The sequence below is a fragment of the Mesocricetus auratus genome, unplaced genomic scaffold (assembly GCF_017639785.1).
Source record: "Mesocricetus auratus isolate SY011 unplaced genomic scaffold, BCM_Maur_2.0 Super-Scaffold_100008, whole genome shotgun sequence".
NCBI lineage: Eukaryota > Metazoa > Chordata > Mammalia > Rodentia > Cricetidae > Mesocricetus > Mesocricetus auratus.
Window position 1 is genome coordinate 49,855,627 of NW_024429192.1, and position 24,818 is coordinate 49,880,444.

At 36.0% G+C, this 24,818-nt stretch overlaps 1 protein-coding gene across 4 annotated transcripts in view; it reads right to left on the reverse strand.

The window, feature by feature from the left end:
* The window catches only part of LOC101835248 (limbic system associated membrane protein), a 2,091,329-nt gene that overhangs the window by 275,546 nt on the left and 1,790,965 nt on the right, over window positions 1-24,818 (reverse strand). For all 4 annotated transcript variants that reach the window (XM_040750272.1, XM_040750274.1, XM_040750273.1 and 1 more), the window contains one exon: window positions 13,044-13,276. In XM_040750272.1, coding sequence (XP_040606206.1) covers window positions 13,044-13,276 — 233 coding nt within the window. The remainder of the gene's footprint in view (window positions 1-13,043; window positions 13,277-24,818) is intronic.

Consider the following 24,818-nt stretch of genomic DNA (forward strand, 5'->3'; position numbering starts at 1 on the left):
ATAACTGTGCCAGAGTTTTACATGCTAGGGATATTAGGAAACCAAACTCAGGTCCTTATGCTTGTTCATGAAGCATTCTACCCATTGAGTCATCTTCTTAGCACCAGTAATATCTTTAGATTTTAAAAGTAACTTTTTATTGTTTGAGAGTTTCTCAGTGCATATAATGTGTTTATGCAAATCTATTCCTCATTTCCTACATTCATAGTTTTTTTTCCTACCTCTTCTACTATGTCTCCCTCCAAATTCCATGTGTGCCTTTTAAAAATCCAGTAAGTCCACTTAGTGCTGCATGGGTGCAGGACAATCTACTGGCCTGGGTAGCATCTTGGAGTCTGCATCCCTGAAAAAATTGACTGTCCCTCCTACAGTAGTGAGTAACATCTTTTAAGAGAGTTAAATGTGCTTGTAGTGTTAGAAAAGGAAATACTTGGTTTTAGACAATAAGCACAAGCAAGCCATTGTGGAGATGCTATTTACAGAAAGCATGTCAAATGATATCTAAAGTTCCAGTGAATCCTGTCTTCATGGATGAATACTATTTCATTGTTCATAAGGGCCACTGTTCCTTTACCCACTCATCCATGGATCACTTAGGCAGATTCTCAACTCCAGCTCTTGTGAGTAGTGCTGCAATGATCATGGGTGTGAAGGCATCTCTTTGTTGAGCTGACCTCAATTCTTTTGGATATATATCCAGAAGGGAAATTGCTGTGTCATATGGCATTTCTATTTTTAGTATTTTGAAGGACCTCCATACTGTTCTCCATAATGGCTGGTCTAATTTACAACCCTACTGACAATGTATATGGAAGAGTTTCTTTTTTATCCACATGGTTTTTCATTTGTGGAAGCTAAATTAAGTTAGCATGAATGCAGACAATCACTGGAGTTTGGGAAGGGTGTATAAGAAGGAAGTTTGACCAAACGGAGGTTGAACTCTATCACTGCATGCTTTATACGTGTGATGAAATATCACCGAACTCATTAATGTATATCACGAATGCATGTTAATCAAAATAAACATAATCCACATAATGCTCTAATAGGAACCTATGTTATTCTCTGTGTAAAGCCTTAGGTTACTTTTTATCACAATTTGAATTGCCACACGTTATGGAAAAAATAAAAGCAAATGGAAACAAACCCTTAGAATGCAGCTAAGATCTGCATAGCTTGGCATTCCCCTCTTATTCTCATCTGTCCTGTACCCACGTGCCTGTTCATTGCCAGGTCCTTTCCACACATTCAAGTTCTGCCAGGCTCTACTTTTTCACACTTCATGGTTGGCTAGCTCTATTTTCACACTTTCAGGGGGAGCATTTCTTTATTTGGGATCTGATGTATGCACATATGTAAGAAGGAAAGTAGCAATAATTCATTGGGGGTGGGGATCACTAGGAGTCTCATTACTCTATCACTATATGGCCATTCAAAAGATTCTCAAGACAAAGAATCCTGTTAATCATAGCTATACTTCACAAATGCCTGGAAAATGTGTTCAGGATAGCTCAGAATACAAAGACGTCATATGTTGGGATTGTGGTTTACTTTGTAGAATGCTTACCTAGCCTGTATAATCACATAAACTGAGCATGGTGCTGATGCTTATAATTCCAGATCCCAGGAGGCAGAGGAAGGAGGATCAGGGGTTCAAGGTCACCCTTAGCTGTTCAAAAAAAATGATGACAATCCGGGGGATACCTGACACCTTGCCTTAAAAACCATAAACAAATGGTAACATTTTTTTTAAGTCTGAGAAAGAGCTAATGAAAACATAAATTAGAGAATGTATGAAATCATAGTTTATAAAACTATGTTCACTGATTATAAGCCATATATAAAATGGAGACCTTAGAAATAAAATCATCACATCAGTATTAGAAATAAGAATCTAAGGGATAAAGAAAAGGGATGCTTAAAAGCAAAAGTGGCTTTTGACTTGTACAAAATAAATAATAAAGTGGCTGATGGATTTGGCATGCTCATAAGTTAGTGTGGGCTAACATTCAGAAAAATGGGAACAAAGCTGCCTGACAACTGAGAGTGATGGTATAGTTAGTGATAATATCATCCGTGAGCAAAACGTACAAAGCAAGAGAAATGGAGATGCTGAAGATCACACACCTAAAGGAGAGATGACTTAGTAGGAAAGGTAAAAGTGGCATTAAGATAAGAAATGATTTCAAGAAACCAAGGAGAAAGAGGTTCCAAGTAAAGGTGAACATGTTAACTGTGCTGAAAGTGGTCAAAGAGATGATCCAGAAGACAGGCTCATTAAAGCAGGGAGATGGTGAAAGATGGCAAATAAGGAATATGAAAGAAAAAGAAAGAACATGAGAAGGACTAAAAAAAATGTTGTGCTAAGCAACTGAACATCATCAAGGGACAAATGAAGAGAGATAAAGAAACTGAAGGATTTTAACCAAGGTTGTCCTGACTGGAGTATTCAGTGATGTGTTATAGAGTCCCATTAAAGTGTTTGGATTAGAAAAAAAGAATATTGCAGCAATCCCTCATAGATAACGTATATAAGTGAGTAAATCAGAATAACAACAGATAAACTTGACCTTAGGTATCAGTAATGGAGCCACTAACATACAGACTTTGAGCTGTAGACAGGCAATTAAAACCAGCACATGATTAAGGGGGCATCCATAGTGACCTGCTTTAAATCTTGATGTTTATTAAAATTATAACTTTTATGCAATGATTTCTTTTTCTGTAATTCGACTTGAGCAGAGATTGACAAAATTCTAATGTCATAGAACCCATCTTCATTCCTCTATTCCAAAGTTTTGCAAAAAGTATAGACGTGCATATGCAGCAGCACTATCTCACCTTTTGAAAAGGGATAGACAATGACAAAGAAGCCAAAAAGAGAATTTACCTGTGAATAATTTTCTAAAAGGCTCTCCTTTCAAAATTCATGAATTTATTATTTAAACAGTTTCATTTGACTGTTTTTGATATATATATCAAATATATATATATTAGCAACTGGATAATATGAAGTTTTACTTAATAAGAACAATATTCCAAAAGCCATTATACAAACATCACAATTTATTCTATCTTTTCTGAGTATAGATGATTAGTACTTTCTGACCTAAGTTTGCAAAATTTAGTTTATTAAGGTACTTTTTAGGAAACTATTACTTTCCTTATATGGAAAAATATTTTAATCACCTTTCCCTAAAGTTGTGATTACTAATGGCCATTGAGCTGTGGAGCTCAGAATTTTTATTTATTCAGGAGAAAAAGAAAACCTCATTGGCCATGTGATGTTTGTGTAGACAGGAAGTCATCTCAGCTCACATCACCGGAAAGTCCACATAATAGAACTATGACCACACATTACAGAAAGGCATGGGTGCTGCTAGGTTTGAAGTTGAGATGCCTTAGCTCTCACTACGCCAACGTGGCCGTGGCTCGAGGTCACAGCAAAGCCTCTGAGATGAGATAATTCTCATAGAAACCTACCAGTGTGGGAGCCACTGCCTATTTTCTTACCCATCATATCAAATAATGATTCTAAAATCCTAGGATCTGGGTGTCAAACCTGCCTATATTTTAAGGACAGATGTTTTATTTTTTATTTTACATTGCGTGAGAATTTCTGTATTCCAATAATATTGACCAAGAGGGTCATTTCCAAACATAAGGAAGAGGTCTGGATGATAGACAGACTTTATAATGCCCATATTAATAATATTTCCTTCAAAATAACATCAATGACATACTTAGATTCATTATTCTGAATATTTAGACCATTTTCCACAAATTCTTTAAGCAGTTTTGATGACCATACCAGTGATGACCAGCTTATACATAAATCCTGATTTGCATGTCAGATGGTTTTCTTTTTACACATGTATTCATGGAAGTGGAATTACTGGGTTAAGTATCTTAAATGTATTTTAAAACTTTGATAGACATGTCTGCCTTACCCTAGGAAAGTTTCCACTAATTTACACTCTCTACAGGGAGATATAAATGTGTCACTTTCCCCACTGTCTTGCCATTTCTGCCTATGCTCATTTTGTTAACTCCTTCCTAGTGGCACCAGCTTAGAAAACATGCATTTCTGTTTTTCCTTGCATGTCTCTGATTATTAGTGAGTTTGTGTGGCTTTCAGATTTCTGTGTTCTTTGATAAACTAGAAGCCTATGTCCTCTACACTTAGCTCTGCATATATTTGAGAAAGAACAAAATTATTAAGTTGAATCATACACATGTATTTTGGTACTCAATCATATCTCATTTTCGCCTTTAACATTTTAATTTTATTCATATGTTTATTTATATTGGAGAAAGTGTTTTATTGCACTATGCTTTATATTATCACAAATTTTATTTTATTAATCAGCCTTAAAATCCTTACCTTAACCATTTGTTCAATAATTTGATTTTATGGAAAAGATGTAAGACTAATGCAAAGAGCTACCATACACTCCAACTCCATTCAAGTGTTGTAAATTTCCTGCTCTTGTCTTTTCTTCACCAATGTCTATCACATTTTACATATGTGTCACATCTCTACTGTTGTGGGATAATCCTTTTGTACACTGTGAAGATGTGTCTCTTTCAAGGAACCTTCTGATTGGATTAATAAAGAACTTAACATCCAGTAGCTAGGCAGGAGAGGATAGGTGGGACTTCTGGAGAGAGATAAGATCTCTGGGAAGAATATGAGGAACAAGATTAATCTCATAGCAAGCTGGGCATACAGTATGGAGGAGAAGTAACAAGCCATGTGGCAGAATATAGCTTAATATAAACAGGTCAATTTAAGTTTAAAGGCCTGGTTTGGAGCAAGCTAAGCTAAGGCCAAGTTTTCAAATTTGGTGAGAAGTCTAAGTGTAATTATTTGGGAGCTGGCTGTTTAAAGAAAGCCCTTCATACTGGCTACAGAATGTTTATTTTCTGCTTAGACTTGCACCTTGGAAGCATCCTCACAAAGTGAGGCTGTTTTCTGCTCTTGCCTCCTGTCTTCTGGCATGTGACACCATTTTTTTATCATTTATGGAATTGTTAACTTTGATCATTTGATGATATGATATCAAACAGCTTTTTGTTTTATTCCTTTATCCTTCTGTAGGTAGCATTCTGTGGGTAGCTGTTTTGAGGTTGCGTAAAATTTTGATTTTTAATATTATTCTTTCAATTTTAGAATCCTTGATATCTCTGTGCCTGAATTAATTATTTCTGTAAGGATTTCCAAATGATATTTATCACATTCCAGCATTTCTTCTACATTTACTATTAGTCAGCATTGTAAGAGCGTGGTTTATAATCTTTATTAACTATCATCTAACTATCATCAGTATTGCAGTATCTGAAATCATTTATTATGATATACAAACCATCCTAGAATTGACTGATGGGAACCCCATTCAAACTGCCTTTTGGATACACATGCATGCATTTCTTACTGTCTTGCTCACAAGATGTTCCAGGCTCATGTTGTTGCTTCCCTTCCTCATCCTGATAATCTCTTCCTCTAAGAAAACCAAGTTCCTTGTAGTAGATAATGATACTTTCAAAATGACATGTGAATTCTAGGTAATGGTCATTGATACTAGGGTGTTAATGCTCTATGACCACTCATTCCTCTCTGTCTCTAACTTTATATCTACCTCATAGTCATGAATAAATACTAACTACTCTAGTTTCATTCAGGAACCACTGTATTCCCTGTTCTCAATGTTACATTTATCTTTTCCCATAACTGGAAACTGGGTGTCATTATAATTACTTGTTGATTTCCTCACTTACTTCTCTTGAGTTTCTGTCTAAACACACTGGACTTTCCACTAAAATAACTTCTTACAGGGATGCTTATCTCTTAAAAGATGTTGCTCATTTGGAGACTCTGCTCACATGGGCCCTGATCCAGGATGAGCTTCTTTCTGTCTACATTATGGTCTGCTTCATAGATTTTGACTAAAACAAAAGAAAGGACCCTTGTTGAGTTTTGTATACTTAATTTGCTTGTCATCTTAACAAATCTAGGAAAAGAACAATTTTAAAGACTCCTTCTATCATTCAAAAGATCATTAAATGGAAATAACACCCTTTGGATAGAAACTGGTTCAGTGAAATCACTCATATTACTGAACTCATATGCACTTAGGAATTTTTAGTCTTTATGTGTGAATTCAAAATGTCTTCAATGTTTTTTAAGAGTAGAGGTTTTATTTTTATTTTTCAAGGATACTTGTTTCTTCATGTGAAGTTTAAGATTCTACAGAGAGAGCTCTTGGGCCACTATTGTAACTTATTTTCTCTCATTTTCAAGAAGGACAAATATAGTTTGGATTAGTATGTAGATGTAAGATGTTTATTTAGCTTAATAAGAAATAGGAGAGCTTCAGATAAATGCAAGAGGCTTCAAGATACTAAGTAAATGTAAGCAAATTGGATTGACCTGGAAAAATAAAACTTAAAAATCCTTCTACAAGGGAAATACTCAATGACTGCATGAAATAATAGCCTCAGTGACTCCCCACCCCCTTTTTCACTTCTCTCCTTTACATTAGCTGTTTGGTTGCTTACTTGGATAGTGACTTACTAACACAATTATGAGCCTATTGTCTAAGGTGATGGTGACACAAGCCTTTAATCCAGTGCTTGGGAGGCAAAGACAGGCAGAACTATGTCAGCTCTAGTTCAGCCTGGTTACAGAGCAAATTTAAGGACAGCCAGGGAAACACAGAGAAATCCTGTCTTGAAAACACACACATACACGCATGCACACACACACACATACACACAACACATGCACGCACACATGCACTCATAGTTAAGTTAAAGATCTGGAAAACTGGTCAACTTTAGCATACAGAATGCAAAAGATGATCACAGTGAATCAATAAGAGTCCCAATAATCAATAACATCAACCATAAAAGCAAATTATCAATAAAGATTTAAAAGTCTTATTGTATTAAAATTCTTTAAAATTTAGAACATCTACAGGCTAAATTCAATTACTGCAACAAGAATGTAACTCATTTGAAGTTAAGTAAGCCATGGTCATATTTTAAAAGGATTATCAATGCAGCATAATGTTTACTAAGGAAGGAAGAAGGATGGGAGACATGGAAGTGGAAAGAAGCAACAAAAGAAGAGAGAAGAAAGGGACTAAGAGAAAAAAGCAGTAATTTCTTGGAGCTATGTAATGGATGTTGATCAGCAGTAGGAATAATTAAAAGAACCAATTGTAAGACAGGTTTCTTAAGATTCAAATCCTAGAAATGAGTCTCAAGCTTTTGTTCATAAGAAAAGCAATGAATTTGGAGTTTCCTTTCTAAGTCCATATGAGTACTCTAGACTTTATGAGTAAAGGAAAGCTTGCTTTTTATCAGCAGGGGTAGAAAATCAAACATTGTGATCTTACCATTTTTTTCACTCTCAATAGTTTCCACAATTATACTGCTTTAATTGACGCAATTATGCAATAAACACCCTGCCAACAGTGTACACATTCCTACCTGCCCTGGGTGGGACTTGAGTCATAGTGGTAAGAAAAATTTCAAATTATAATTTATATTATAGTGAAATTTGTTGACCTATTTGAAAATACTTAAACACTCAAAACTTTTATTAAGAATATTCAATTTTAGAATTTTCAGATTAGGTTATTTATATTTAAATGATAACTAAGATAGAATAGCATAAAACACTGAAAATGGAAATAGCACTCTGTCATTGACATCAATCTAAAAACCATGCAGTGTAAATATATAAATTGAAAACCAAATGGTAGCTATAATGTATGGTAAATTATTATCTAAAAATATCATTCACAATTAAGAAATATTATCATCATTATTCCTTTATATACAAATGCACATGGGATTTCTAAACAAATACCCCATTTCTGAGGCTTTTGTTCTCAGAGTTAAGACACCTCAATTCATGAATTTACTCAGGTTTACTTTTAGTCTTTTTTATTACAATCCTCTAGCACTTATTCTGCAAACTTTTAGACATAATTTGATGTGTCACACAGAAAATGAACTGTCAGAAGGCAGTAAATCCCTACCATTGGTTAGATCCATACAATAGTAGTTCTTGAATTGTGTACATCTGAATGACTGGCAATGATAATGAACATGCAGGCATTGAACCACCCCAAGGGTTCTGATTCCACTGTTCTGAGTGTAGCTCTCAGGCAACATCCTTAGCCATCAGGTAAATGCAAATAAAAACATCTTTGAGATACCATCTGACTCCTGTCAGAATGGCTAAAATCAAAAACACCAAAGACAATTTATGCTGGAGAGGATGTGGAGAGAGGGGAACACTACTCCACTGCTGGTGGGAATGCCAACTCGTACAGCCACTATGGAAACCAGTATGGATATTCCTCAGGAAAATGGGAATCGATCTACCACAAGACCCAGCAATTCCACTCTTAGGCATATATCCAAAAGATGCCCATTCATACAACAAGGACATCTGCTCCACTATGTTCATAGCAGCATTATGTGTAATAGCCAGAAACTGAAAGCAACCTAGATGCCCCTCAACTGAAGAGTGGATAGAGAAAATGTGGTACATTTACACAATGGGGTATTTCTCAGCAGAAAAAAAGACAATGGAATCTTGAAATTCGCAGGTAAATGGATGGCACTAGAAGAAACCATCCTGAGTGAGGTAACCCTGTCACAAAAACCCAAATATGGTATGTAATCACTCATATATGGATTTTAGACATGGATCAGGAGGATAGTGCCAGTCTGCACTTCCACTGACAGAGTCTGGGAAACAGGAAAGAACCTAAGAGAGATATGCATGGTACCCAAGAGAAGAGGAATGAGGCAAGATCTTCTGAACAGATTGGGAACACGGCGAGGGGTGGGGGTAAGTGGGAGCTGTGAAGAAGAGAGGGGGAGAAGAGGAAGAGAGAGTAGGTCATGGGGGAACAGGAAGATTGAGTGGGGGGGTAGAATAAGGGGAAGAGGGAATCATAAGTTAGAAGTCAGATCTGGCACCAGTGAGACCTCTAGCGATCTAAAGGAATGACACCAACTGGCAAGCTAAGCAATAGTGGAGAGACCACATCGAATGCCCATTCCTGATAATAAACTTGATGTCTATAACCATCCTGGAGCCTTCATGCAGTGACTGATGGAAGCGGAGGCAAACACCCACAGTTAAACACTGAACTGAACCCAAGGAACCCAGTGACAGAGAGAGAGGAGCGATGAGCAAATTGGCAAAGAATGGGCTGGCAAAACCAGCAGAGACAGCTGATCTGAACAGGGGGAGAGCTCTTGGACCCCAGACAGACAGCTGACAGGCCATCATGGGACTGATCCAGACCCTCTGAATGTGAGAGTCAGTGAGGAGGCCTGGGCAACCTAGGGGGCCCTGGGCAGTGGATCAGTGTTTATCCCTGGCATACAAACAGACTTCGTATGTCCATAACACAAAAAAAGATGCTCTCTCAGCCAGACCCTCAGCGTGTCTGGACCCTGCCCTGAGTGAAATGACAGACTCTAGATATCCCCTTTGTGGAAGGAAGTGGCGATAGGGTGGGAGTCTGGGGGGGATGGTGGGGGGTGCAGGAGGAGGGGCAGGAGAGGGAACTGGGATTGGCATGTGAAGCAAGCTATTTAAAATTAAAATAATAATAAAAATTAAAACAACAACCTTTTAGTCTTGAACAAGCAAAAAAGAGCACTTTGACAAATGTAATAAGCTAAAGGGTTGAGATTACTGCAAATTATGCAATAGTCATAACTAGAGATGAATTATGTTGCCTTAGCACATGTACTTCCATTGGCAGCATGTTCATAAGACCAAGAAACAACAGAGAGTAACCTTCAGAGAAGAAATATGTACAATAGTAGCAGAAAGGATTTTATTAATATTTACCTCCTTATTTTATTGATATTAAAATTGTGTGTTCTTAATCTCTGATCTTGGGCTCTATAAAGGATCAGGCACAGAACCAAATATTAGGTTCTACATAGGGGTTCTTGCATTTATTAAACAAAATGAACATTTAAATTTGGGTAACCTTGCATCCCAAGAAAGAATATATATTAGCAAATAATCACAAGTGACTTCAAAGGTCAATGCTGAGTTAGGCCTTTGCTGAGGCAGGACTTCATCCTGTATGCCACAAAAGGAAGCTCTGTGTAGCTGTCATTTAGACAAAGATAGTTTATTGAACCACATAGAATACTTTTTTAACACAGTACATTTTATATATAATGATCTTCTTAAGCTTATCAACTTTTCTGTGAGAAATAATGAACAAATTAAGAGAACATGCTGAGGATGTTGAAAAACCACTAGTATACTGGGAGTGTGTAAAAATCTAATAGAAGATAGATAGATAGATAGACAGATAGATAGATGGCTTCCAGTAAGAATAATATAGAGAAAATAAGGCATTATAAACATTAGCACATATATAAAGTTGAATGTTTTAAAGAGTAGACCAGTGTATCATAATTGTTGTTTTGATACATAAAACAGATAGTTTGTGAAGACAGGCTATCTCCCTAGGGTGTTGTATATAGATAACCTTCAATATCCTACATAACTCAGCATTGATTTGACTATTTCATGTCCAAGATAAATCTTTGGAATATCTGTAGACACAGTCTTCTGAAATTAGTTGAATCCACGCAGCATCATTCCCTCCTTCCACATATTCTTATATAATTTGGGAGGAGTGCACTTGCTCTCTATGTTGCTGGAAAACACTGGGAGCCTGGGCACCACCTGGTGAATTCTAAATTAATTTTTACAGACTGGTCTACTCTTTAAAACATTCAACTTTATATATGTGCTAATGTTTATAATGCCTTATTTTCTATATATTATTCTTACTGGAAGCCATCTATCTATCTGTCTATCTATCATACCCAGATATGTCAAGCCAGAAATGCTGGGGGTGTGGTTAACCAACCTAAACTTTAGTAAGTCATCTAAGTATTAATGGCACGAGCTGCATTCACTCAATTATCTCTATAACTGTAGGAAACAATGTAAAGGATGCTACCAGAATCCTCTAGAAACCCTTCTCTATGATTCAAGGAAGAAACAACTCCCCACAATGTCCCCTACTGTTTCTTCTCTCCTCTTTCAAGGCAATGTGGTTAAGATGGATGGAAATATGATAATACTGGGAACAAACATAAATGTGGTTCAAACCCTATTATAATGAACAGGAAGCCTTGTGTAGGTTTGTTGTTGACATTGAATTTAAGCTTTTGCTCCTAATAAAGTTATTCATGTCTACTTACTGGTAATATTCAAATTACATGAGACAATAATTAAACAGTACTTGTCCATTAACAGGCTCTTTTCTGTTTCTTAATACTAAATCAAACTTAATTTCATTTGCAGTGAGTTCTGATTCTAAAAATGTGCTTTTGTGATTTTAATTTAAGAGAACACAGACAAATGGGTCACAGAACAGAACTTTGAAGATTTGATGATAAGGGCTTAGGCTTAGATATAAATCTTTAAAATAGTTATTCTTGAGGTCACGACAAAAATATTTTTGCCTGATGGAAATGTTCCCAGTAGTTGCTTGTCACTCACCTACTTCACAACCTCTCTGGTGACCTTGAACAAGTAACTTGCCCTGAGTGATTCTGATTCTTCAGTTTGAAACCAAGCCTCTAAGGCTCAGATTGTCAACCATATTTTTTGGGAACTATACACAATACACAAATTGTATAATAATGTTACAATCAAGCATTTTTTGAAGAATTATACATTATACAGAAATATGTAGGTAAAACTGTGATTGGCCATTAGGTAAAATCTGTCCTAAAGATCCTTTACTATTAATAAACTAGTTTATCTTCCCAATGCCCCTGAGTCAAGTAGAAATTCTGTATATTTAGAAAGGCATGTGTGTTTGTCTGTCTGTTAATGCATTTTTTGTACTTTATAGGAGTTAGCAAAGTAACAAGTTGACATAGATATATTTATACATCAAGTCAGCTTTCTGAGTTCCCAATCCTACTATATCTTGTCTGGCTCAAGTGCTCTCCCCTAATCTGTAAGAAAACTTGCTCATATTTGGAATTTTGTTAACCATAGAAATGCCTTTTGTTGAGGAATAAGTTGAAGCTGTCAGCCATTGCAGATGAACCACCATGGAAGTCACAAGACTGAAGCACCCTTGTACCATGTAGATTCAGTTTACTATTGGGAAGATCTGGGAAAGCAATATTTTAAAAGCTTCAATAACCAGTTCCCTAAAACATTAATAGTAGCTACAGCCAAACTTTGCCACACCACTGACTACGTTTGGGATACTGACAGGAACCCTAAAGCCATGTTTAATTTGCATAAAATTATAAATAATGAATATAGGAATACGGCCCTAATATTTGTCAGTGCTTAGCTCTTTCTTGATAGATTGATGGAAACTGCTGGCAGTTTGATTTTGCTTGCAGTGAAATTTTGTAAGTAATCAGCTTTGTTTTTAGGGGAAGGGGAACACAAGGAAGCCACCTTGTAGTGCATATATGTATTCTATTTGAAAATTTTAATCCTGTAAAACCATAACCCAGTTCTGCCTCAGGGAAACTCCAATCTAGAAACAAATTTTCCCCTATGACAGAACTTGGTCATTAGTCTCGCTTACAGTAACTTATTAAATAAAGATGCAAGCCACAAGGAAAGGGAACCAGGTGAGGAGGTACAAAGACTTCTAGGAATTTTTATTTTTCTAAAGTCTTTTACTAGCACATAAACAAACAGTAATGAACTTTAGGGTGAGGAGAGAGTATTTTTTAAAAAAAACTTTCTTAAATTCTGCAAAGTATTTAAAAAATAAAAGAACTTCCTAAAAATTTAAACATTTGTATACTTATGGTAAGATAGCTGTGGCTTTACTGGATATTTTCTTAATCAAAGCTAGAAAAAGAAAACAGTACCAGCAATTAACACACAAATCTTCTTAGTACTCTTTTTTCAAATCAATTATCTAGTATAAAATCAAAAGTCTTGCCCATCACAGCCATTCTCCATGGTTTACTCTCTTATTCTACTCTTCTCTTACCTTGCACAATCAAGTAAACTTGGGAGGTCTTGGGTTCATGCTGTGTTTGAACCGAGCATGTGTAGGATCCCTCATCGTAAACGTCCACCTTCTGGATTCGAAGGCTGTATTCCAGCGAATGGCGTTTCTCCAGCTCAACCCGAGGGTCCAGAGACCACTTGTCATGTCCAGCGAAGATGATGCCAGAGCGGTTCAACCAGGCCACTTTAGAGTTTTTGTCTTCTACCACACATCTAACAGAGCAGAGTAATCCTGTTAGTGCCTTACCATTTCTGTTTGTTTTCATATTCTACATGACAGGACTCAAGAAGACCAATCAAGACAAATAATTACAGGCATAATAAATCATTATCATGATATTTCTGAAAGTGCTAAGCATTTTCACCATTTCTTTTAAGAGCCAATCACCACCCAGTGTGTGAATGTCATTATATTAGATTCGATTCAGCAATAAACAACTGGAATATGAGTTACACAATCTGGTAAAGTTAAACGATGACTGACTTCTAACTATATTATATTCTTCATGTTTAGAAAAAGGTCATTCACACAAAACTTCATCTGCTTAAGTATTTTGAGAATCATGCAATTGGTACTGTGGCACTTTTGCTGTACTTCAAATTGTGTTTATTCTTTCATAAATATGATCTATAGTCCTTTGAGTTATGATACATATTTAGAAGAATTAGGCTAGCTTTCAGAATTTACATGTGACCCTGAAGTATATGGAATGTCCATGCCCTGGGATGAGGAGAGAGAGAGAGAGAAAGAGAGAGAGAGAGAATGTGTGTGTGTGTGTGTGTGTGTTCAAGTGTGATTGGGAAGAAGTTATATCAAGATAATCAAAGCAAGAATCATCTGGTTTAGGTTCTACTCTCCCTGCTGAGAGCAACAGGCTGCTTGATGTTTAGGAGTGTGGAGGTAGAGAGATGCCTTGGTCCTGCTTCAAGGAGATGATGGTACACACTTAGTAGACTTTCTAGGTGAGGCCTTACCCTCTTCGAGGAGCGGATGGGAGGAGGGGTGGAGTGGGAATAGAGGAGGGAGGGGGAACTGGGTTGGAATGTAAAAAATAAATTAATTAAAAATAAAATAAAGAAAAAAGAAAAAAGATAGTTTGCTGTTAGCACTTCTGGTCATATTAAATGAAGCAATGTTTCTTAGGAGATGAAGAAAACAGATTTTTACTCATATTTCAAAGAACATAAATTATAAGTGCTAGTATAAATGGTAAGATGTGTGTTGTGTGTGTGTGTGTGTGAGAGAGAGAGAGAGAGAGAGAGAGAGAGAGAGAGAGATGGAGAGAAAAGGAGGGAGGGAGGGGGAATGCACTGCTTTCCTTGAATTGTATGCTTAAAAAGTTGGGCAATGAGCCATACTCCCTGTATTCAGTTGCTGAGAGGGAGGAGAGATGACCAAATGAACCAAGACAGAACTGGAGATACCCGAAGAAACAGTTGACCTGATTTAATGAGAGCATGCAGCATTGGACCAAACCAAGCCCTCTGAGTGTGGGTACCCGCTAGGAGGCCAAGGCAGTGTATGGAACCTATAACAGTGGAGCCAGGGTTTATTCTTAGGTAACAAATGGACTTTGGGAGCCCTTTCCCTATGGAGGGATACTATGGTAGTCCCAATACAGAAAGGAGGGACTGGGCTCTTCCCCAAATGATGTGATAGACATTGATGATCCCCCATGGAGGGTCTCACTATCCCTGGGGAGTGGGTGTTGGGTGGGTTGGGGGGATTGGTGGAAAACATGGAAAGATGGGAGGTCCAGGGAATGGAGGGATGGATATGCAAATGATAGTGTTTCTAAAAATAAAAAAGTAAAAAACAGTTGGGCAATAAAAGAAAAGAAAAACAAAACAAAAAATCACTTTCTTTATGTAGCCCTATAGCAAGATGTATGTCTGCCCTACAGGAAGAGGAACCCCAGTCTTGTTTACAGCTGCAGAACCAGCTGCTTAACACTCTGGGGCACAAAAGAAAGGCAGAAATTTCCAGGACCTTGACAAGAGAACAATTACAACAATTAAAACAATATAAGTTTCCTCCAGGCTGAAAACATAGACTGCCCACACCTGGCATAGGGAGAAAGTCTGTGGAATCCACAGACTGTCCAAACCTGGCTCAAGAGGCCAAATCACATCTCCCAAAATAAGAAGTTCAGTCTTGAATATACCCTAACTACAGTGCAAAGTCCTTCCTGCCCTATTCCATTTAAGTAAATGGTATGTTTTTTGTAAGAGTGAAAACTTGACAGTGTATGTTAATTTGCAAGAGTCTTAGGTTTATTCTTTCCTTCTTTGTTTCTACACACAGAGATCATTTTAGGTACTAGATGTTATTTCCATCTCCTGGGATATGTTTCTCTGCCACACAGATACTGTTGGGGATAACTACACATGTATGGTAGTTATGGCTACTCTATAAGGAGCATGACTCTTAATTCATGGACATGACTGCTGCTTCCTCCAGACTTTGCTTTTTCTTTTTCATTGGCATCATTTCTCTGCTCTGAGTAACATCAAAAGCATTTTTCAATTTAGGGTGATTTAGAATTAAGTGATAGTGTGTTGTCTGCACCACTAATGGAATTATAGAATGTAGACATTGATTTTTGTGTTCTTTCCTATTTGAGAGGATGAAAATGAACCTGTGTAAATGTATTTTAAATCTCCAAACACATTTCCCTTGTACTTTTGTCATATGTATAACTCAAAACAGCAATAAGCGGACTTACTATATCATAGAGAAGCACTCTAAGTGTCCTTTAGTTCCTCAAATGGCCCTGATATGTTTATAACACTGCAAAGATAAATAGAATGGGGTGAGCCCACCCACAATGAATATATCTACAACAAAACTCCTGCACCTCAGGTTCAGAGAACATTGTTGAAGAAAGGACAGAAAGATTGTAAAAGCCAGAAGACAGGAAGTCTGCTATAAGATAGTGTTTCCTAATAATAACAAGGAAGTCACCACCATAATACTTCAACAATATGACAACCTAACCATAATGCCTCAACAATACTGCTTCCTAAGCAGAATTTGAACAATGAAAATATCAATATGCTAACACAGAAGTGAGGGATCTCACTGTGTCCCACACAGAGGTGAAGAACTAATGATGACTGAAATAGGGTGAATTAGCTCCTCCCAGAGATGAACCTCTAATTGGTTACCCATTTAAGTGTTGTCAGTTACAAAATTGACAAAATCTGGTTCCCACTAAAAGAAATCATAAAGTTGTATTCAATATCATGAATTTGTATGTATGGAATAAAAATAAACAGAAGAAAATGTCAATTTGAAATGGAGTTGGAGGTTTAGAAAGAGTTGTAAGTAGGGGATTCACATGGGTTGGAGGGAAGAAAGGAACGGCAGAAGTGATAATTGTATTTCAGTTTAAAAATTTTTCATAAATAAAAATCAAATGGACCTAAACTTGTTCATTTTATATGTATGTATATTATTTTTCAACCTGATAAATACAGTTTTTGGATTATTCAGTTAAACATTTCCCAAAGCAAATCTAGACTATAATAGGCATTGGAAATGTTTTCGACATCAATAAGCATGTTCACAAAGGCAAACAAAGGTCATATGGCTGTGTCCCATGTCCCCATCCTAAGCCCTACAAATCTACAAATAAATTGGCCAATTTTCATATCAGCATAATGTAGAAATGCTATGTCAGTTCTTTAGGATCTTTTGGCATTTTAGCAATTTTTTCCATGGAAAAGTTAAAAATCATGCACATCATTAGTCCAAATTACCTTTGGAAAGTATTCCTATCTATTTTATCTAAAGAAGCAGTTGATTATTTCAGCAGAACTGCCAGACTCATAAAAATGTACTGACTGGAACAGTGCACTATGCGAAGCTTTGTCATGACAGTCTACATAACATCTTAACTTTTAGTTTGGGATTCATCCTTCTTTACTTTTCAAATTTATCTCTTACTTGGAAGCAGGTGAAAGGTGTGTGAAAATCCTCTCACATATTTTACTGGTTCACCAGATTATTTGAACAACAAACACAAGAGAACAAAATTGTGTGTGTGTGTGTGTGTGTATAAATTGCTTTGCTGAATCTTTAAAGTTTCATTTTATGTAGTCAAAAGATTCCAAGTAAATGCATTCTTTATAGATGAGAAAATAATCCCTCCACAATGTGAAGACAATTTTTCTAGTCAAAACCGAGCAAAATGCTCTTCTAGAACTAATTTAATTTTTAATTTTGAAAATCTTGATCTAAGGTGATAACTAATTTAAATTATAAACTGTACACCTAAGAAAAAGATGCTAAAAACTCAAGTATTAATCTTAATTTTCATAACTATGTCTATTAAAGGAACCAGCCACTGAATAATCACATACCACCTGGCTATGCAGAAATCATTCACTGACTTGACAACAGTCATCATGAGTTTGCATAGTTAAGTTAGCTTAACTATAAGTTACACAGAGATACAGAGTAAATTAGGACTCTGGAACTGTACCATCATATTTCAATTAGAATAAATCAGTGCCATTTAAATGCTCTTTGAATACAGGACAATATTGTAGTTCAGAATATACTCGTAATGACTTTTCTCCCAAATCAGCTCAAATTAAAACAGAAAGCATGGAAACACTTTTAAAAATTTGTTCCTTTTATGTGTTTCTCAATTTAATAGGATGTTTTATCAATGATCTCATGATACTGCAAATAATTCTGGGGTTGAGAAGGAATATATCAAAAATATCAGGTAATGAATAGAGAGAGAGTTAGAGACTGTCCTTACAGACTAGGTGGAATTTGTGGCTGGAAGTTGAGACCATAGAATCTTTTCTCTCTAGGAAAGCTTTTCAAGTCAGTATCTGGTTCTTCTCTTGGGTCCTAGTTACAACATTCTCATACCCATCATTGAACTCCAGTAATCTGAACTCATGTTTACTAAAGACAGTTACTTTAAAATTCACTGAAGAGCCTCAGTGATTTAGTAGAGTAAACATCATCTGCTCTGTAGACACTTTCAGAATTGTAGAATATTCTGAATTTAATTTATTATTTAACTTACTATTAAGCCAACTATCAAATCTTTATTGGTTATATAATACATGAAGAAAAAGTAGTTAACATTATTTAGTTTGAAATGATTAAAAATTTCAAGGTAACATTAAAAACTATTGAATATTTTATTAAATGAATTTGAGGGAAGGTCACTGGGATAGATGGCTTAGTGGGTAAAGGAACTTGTGTTTCAAGCCTGATGACCTAAGCTCAATCCTCTGAAACTATCTACATGAAGAAGAAGAAAACATATTCCACACAAAATTTTTCTCAGACCTCCACACATGTACAGTAGCATTTATACACTCTACATCATATACATTGCAAAAACACATACATACTCGTGCATACACACACACACACACACACACACACATGTGCTAAAATTAAATGATCATTTTAAAGTTTAAAAAGAAAACAGATTAAAATCATATCACTAATTCATCATTATATATTATTTTTGTTGCCATGATGAAACTTCATGACCAAAAGTGACCTATGGAAGACAGTATTTATTTTGGCTATGAGTCCATAGAGGGAGCCTATATAATGTCATGGGTGACATGGCAATAGATGGCTAGAACAGGAAGTTGAGAGACTGTAGGTATTTCAACCAGATACAGATAGCACAGAGAGTACACTGTAGGTAGGGAGGTTATAAATTATCAAAGTCCATTCCTTTTGCAAAGCTTCATTCCCTAAATAGTCCATAACCTCCTCTAACAACCTAGGGACCAAATGTTCATATATGAACCCATGTGGGACATTATTCATTCAAACCATCACAACTACAAAAGACAATTTATGAAAAAAAGTATTTTATGTAAACAACTTGAAAAAAAGGCAAAAATACCAGTTTTGAGTAGGTTGCCTTCTACAAAACAAGGCAAAAATAAGTATTGTGTAGGCTGCCTTCTGCAATCACAAACTCTTAAATAGCAGATGGTTTGCCTACCTTAGAGCATAAAACTCCGTTTTTTTTTTAAATCAGCATTCAATACAATGTTTATATATCTGAACCTATAAAAGTGTCATAAGAATTCAATGGATTAATAAAACTCTGAAGTCCTAGGTCTCTCCAAGCACTTTATGCTAGATATGTTAGGCACAGTTACATGAATGGATAGATACACTGACAATTCCACTTAAGTTATAGGAAGTTAGTGATTATACTTCTAAAACAATGAATGTGCCTGGAAACAAAGGGAATGTTCAACCTAGTCTGTACTAATTTATCAACAAATTTTCTGGCGAGATTTTCATCATATAAATGACACATTCCAAACAGACTGAATTCTTTAGCTGCTACTAAACACACCATTGCATATTTTAAAAAGTATTATTGGTTAAAAACTTTCTATCTTAGTATTGGTTTTTGTCTAAGCGTAGTTTCACGTGTTTTCTATTCCTTATAGGAAGAGTAGAATCTGGTATATATTTGTTTAAGGCAAGGATAAAAATCCAACAATCTAATTGAATCTGTAGTCTAGTTTTATGAATGCTTCTAAAATTAAACACTGGGGGACATTGTAACTGGGTGGGTAGGAGAACTTATTTGGTTTCTTTAAGAAATGACAGATGATGGGGCTGGAGAGATGGCTCAGAGGTTAAGAGCACTGACTGCTCTTCCAGAGGTCCTGAGTTCAATTCCCAGCAACCACATGATGGCTCACAACCATCTACAATTCAATCTGGTGCCCTCTTCTGCCATGTAGGGAGAACACTACATATGTAATAAGCAAATAAATCTTTAAAAAAAAAGAAATGACAGATGATTGGTTAATAAGTAGATGCAATTTATGTCCAGAGGTGACACTGGTAATATGTAGAGACAGTTTTTTGATACCACTGTATACGTGCATTGATGTCACTTACTATATCCTAAAAATATGTGCCATTATCGTGTGTTAACTGAAGGTAACATGTATAAAAGTAAGAGTGGGCACACACTTCAGGTTCTTTATAACTATCCAATGATTGACTCTTGTGCATTGCATTGTTGTTAGTGAAAGAAAAGGATCTAACTTGTTTGGTTTCTAGTTTAATTTTTGAGAAACTATTTATCCTTAGTGTTTCACTCTTATGCAAAACTAGATCAATAGCAACCAGAATAAGCAAAGGAAAAACAAATCATTGAAAAACATTGGTTTGGGAAATCTGTTTCTATTTTTAATAGGAATTTTATTTTAATTTTTATTATTTTTGTTGGATACACTCATTGTAACACAGGAATGGATTTCATAAAGACATTTTTATACATTTTATCATATTTCTCCCTGATACTTCCTTATTTTTTCCCCTCTTTCCCTTCCAGCAGTTTCCGTTTATTTGTGCCCTTATTTAAAGACAGTTCACTTCTTTCACGGTAAATACACATACTCGATTTTATGTGTCTACATAAAATCTAAGGTTCATAAGTGAATGAAAATATGTGATATTTGTCTGTCTGAATCCAACTTACATCATTCAACATGACAGTCCCCACTTGCATCCCATTTCCTTGCCAACTATCTAATTGCATAACATTTTTGCATGAAAAACTTCATTATTTATCTAATTGGATACACCATTTTCTTTATCCATTTCTATTGACAGATATCTATCCTGTGCCATAACTTGCTATTAGAATTTTGCTGCAATAAACATGGATGTTCTTATATCTATATGATATACTTACATAAAACCTTTCATATAAATACCCAAGAAATGTTTGATTGGGTCATACAGGAGATATCATTTTAGCTTTTTAGGCCACTCCACATCCATATGTGTTTACATAATAGGCAAACTAATTTATATTCTTTATGGCAGTGTATAAGAATTACCTTTTTCTTCACCACCAATTTGTGATACATATAACACCTATCTAGTATATATGTATATGTAGAATATACACATATATGTATTTATTTATCACAAAATTGTGTATATCACAAATACACAATATTATATATATATATAAAACATATCAATATGTGTGGAAAGATTCAAGACATGAATTGGAAAGAACTCTTTAAGAGTGTGTTTGTCCTTTATTTTGATGCTGTTCATGTTACATCTTCAATCCTACAAATAAAGCCCTTAATGAATCAGCAGAACTATCATAGAATCATTTCACTCCAGAAGCAAAGTTAATTAGTCTTGGAAGTGATGCTATATATTACCAACACTAAAAGTGTAGAATCAGGAAAATTTCAAGCAGAAGATGGACTAAACTATCATGAAAATATCCCAGACTATTCTGACTCAGAAGTCCTTAGTCTGGATTTACAACATTATTTTAAGAATAATGAATTCTAAGAACTATACAAACACCCAGTTAGATAACTATGAAGTTCAAGAAATTTATAATTATTAATCATTTTGGTTTGGCTTCATTTTCATGTTATAGCATCAGACTGAGTAATTAGAAAAGGAACTCTGAGTTTGAGTGTTGACCCTTAGTAGTCTTTATTGACCTTTACCACAGAACCTTCACCTTGCCACCTTGCTTGCTTCCAGATTTGCCTAGTGATGGTGGTGTTGGTAGTATTGGTGAAGGATGTTGGATTTTAACAATAATATAACTTTTACTTAAGATATGCACATTATTTTTTTACACACAATGCTATTGCATACTTAGTGGATAACATTATCAAGCAAACATACATTCCCAGGCACTGGGAAACTAAAAACATCCACAGATCCAGGTTATTGTAGTTATTATAATGATAGTTTTATTTCAGGTGGTTGGACCCAAACTCCTGAATCTCTCAGATATGCCTCCTATAGCATCTGATGGATTTATAAAGTTTTAATAACCAGACATTTTCAAAAATAGCATATTGTGATATAACAAGACTGAAAAAAAATTAAGCCGATTTTTTTTTCTCTGATAGAAAAACAGAGGCTTGGAGAGGTCAGTGGTTGTCAGTCTGTAGACTGACATTTACTATAGGAGGAGGTGGGGTTGGAGCGATGGTTTTACACTTAATGTCAGCCCCTGCTCTTGCAGAGGACCCAAGTTCGGTTCCTAGCACCCACATTGGCAGACTCATAATGACATGTAACTCCAGCTCCAGCAAGATATAACTCCTCTGGCTTTCTAGAGCACCTGAATTCACATGCACAAAAACACATACAGACACAGAAACACACACGCACAGACACACACACACACACACACACACACACACACACAAATTCAGAATAAAATGATGAGCTGTTTAAAAAAAACTCTTAGCACATGCCCAAGGCATCCCATATCATTGGAGAACATCAGTGTTGTTCTTCTGCATCCCAAGGGTAATGACTGCCTCCTTAGATACTTTTCATCAGTAAATGAGTCATGCATTAAGAGTATTTAGTGTGGCCTCTGCTTCCTTGGTATCTTGAGTCATAGGTCCATTTCAGCAGCCTTGTGTATTTTAAGTTGTAAATTTGGGTTAAAATAAAAAAATAAGTAATGAAATGAAAAAAGAGTATTTAGTGTGCTTTGAAATAGCTTGACAATTCTTATTCCAATATTATTCTTTAACTTGAACCTCATGTTTTGCCTTTGTAATAACTCAGTTGTTGACTATGCCAAACAACTTGGAATATGGTGATTTGCCTAGTCCTTGTTCACTGATAAACAACTTCACAAAAATCTTTTAAGGACTTTGTTCTCCCCTGTCTTTTTCTTCTATATCTCCTCTTGTTAACAGCATCACCCTTAAAAACAATACTATTTAAGTTGGAAAAATAGGATTTTATGGCATCTATGCAACACTGAGTGTCTTAATTACTTTTCTGTTGCTGTGATAAAGCACCATGGCCAAGGCAATTTAGAGAAGGAAAGGTTTATTTTGGGCTTATGGTTCCAGAAGTGTAAGAGTCTATTACAACCACGAAGCAGAAACCTTGCATCAAGCACCAAGCATTGTAACAGTAACAGCTGAGAGTTCACATCTCAAATCCCAGACATGAAGCAGAGAGGGCAAACTGCACAAGCCTTTAAGCTCTCCAAACTGACCCCCAGTGACACACTTCCTCCAGCAAGGTCATACCTCCTAAACTTCCTCATGTAGGGCTACCAACTGGGAATCAAACATTCAAATGCTCATGATAATAGGAAGCATCTCATTCAAACTTCTACAGTGCAAAGGATCTTTTTGAATGCTTGTGACTGGGTAGCTCAGTCTCTGTCCAGTCCAATGTGTTCTATAAATGACCAACCTAACATATAGCTCATACTGTGGTTTGTGATCTGGCATATCTAGGTTCCTCCTGGGCTTGATGAGGTTTATCCTGTGTGTTGTATGTCTTTGGAACTCCCATGTTGTATGAATAAGGCTCACGCCTTCCCAGACAATACCTGCGGGTTATATTGTCACCAAAGTAACAAGGATCTCCAACCCTTTCCTGTAACTTGAACTACAGATTCTCTTTCTTGCCCCACATAGTTTAAAGAATACAAGAAAAAAATTAAAATCTTGCCTTTGTTTTGATTCTCCCTACAGATCTCTGTTCTCCATTAAAAAAACCTTTCACCTAGAATGAGAAAACCCAAACTTAACCAAAGTTATGTCTTTGAAAGAATAAAATAAGTCTTGGCATCTGACTTTGATATGTACCTATATACTATGCAATTAAAAACAATTCCCCAGCTATTTGAAGAAAATTCTGTTACCTTATGAGTCATTACAAAATAAATATAAAAAATATGCTAAGTTCTAAAAGGAAAAATAACGAGGTCTATAACATGTAGGCTTACTCTTTATCTCATTCCAGCAGTTAGGAGAAAGAAAAGTGCTTACAATAAATTATGAGGCATTTTGGATGAGCATTCTGATGTATGAGGCAAGGCTGGAAAGTCAGAAGACGGTTTTCCATAAGTCTCACTTGAAAACCCAGCCCCTTACTTTATAGTCTTATCATATCCAGCATTATGCAAATACTGCCATTGGAGCAGAACCACATTATAATATGAGTCATCATTGCATTACATGCATTTAGATATAACTCAGATCAAATTGTGCCAAGACATGACAATTAATAGATTCAGCATGCATGCCATTACAGAGTTAGCACATAGAAAATAAGTATGCAAATAAATGACTTAGGAATGAGACAGTCTATCAAGGCTACAGTTAGGAAAGAGCTCTTCTCTTTCTTTTGCCCTCACAGGTAGTGGTATAAGAGATAAAAAAAATAAAGGCAGGAAATCTAAAAAGCCAAAGAAGCCTTTACTTTAAAAAAAACATATTTGTTGGACACATGGGTGAAATAGGGGACTAAAGCTGCTGCAAACTCATGGAGATATTATCAAATAGATCCATCATAGGTGAAGGAAATGTAGCGTTACCCTCCCCCAACTGTCAGGAAGCTGATAGATCACTGACGAATGCATATATATCACAGCAGCACCTCTCACGTGGAGAATAGTAATCATAAGGATTTGTCTGACTTCCGTGTTGATTTTCTATCATCTATTTTCCACTCCTCCTCAAGTTCTGCATTTCCTGTTTCTCAATTACTTAGTTTTTCTCAGTATTGTTTTGTATAGGACAGTGATGTGAGGAGGTCTTCACCCTGGAGGAACAATCCATTTGTGTGTGTGTGTTTTCTCCTTTCATCATCTTTTTCCTCCCCATCATGCTTTTTCCCCTCATCTAAACCTCTTGCTGAAAGCTTGTCACTCCTGAACAGATCAACAAGCAGGTCGTGAATAGGAGCTGGAGTCAGGCGATCAAA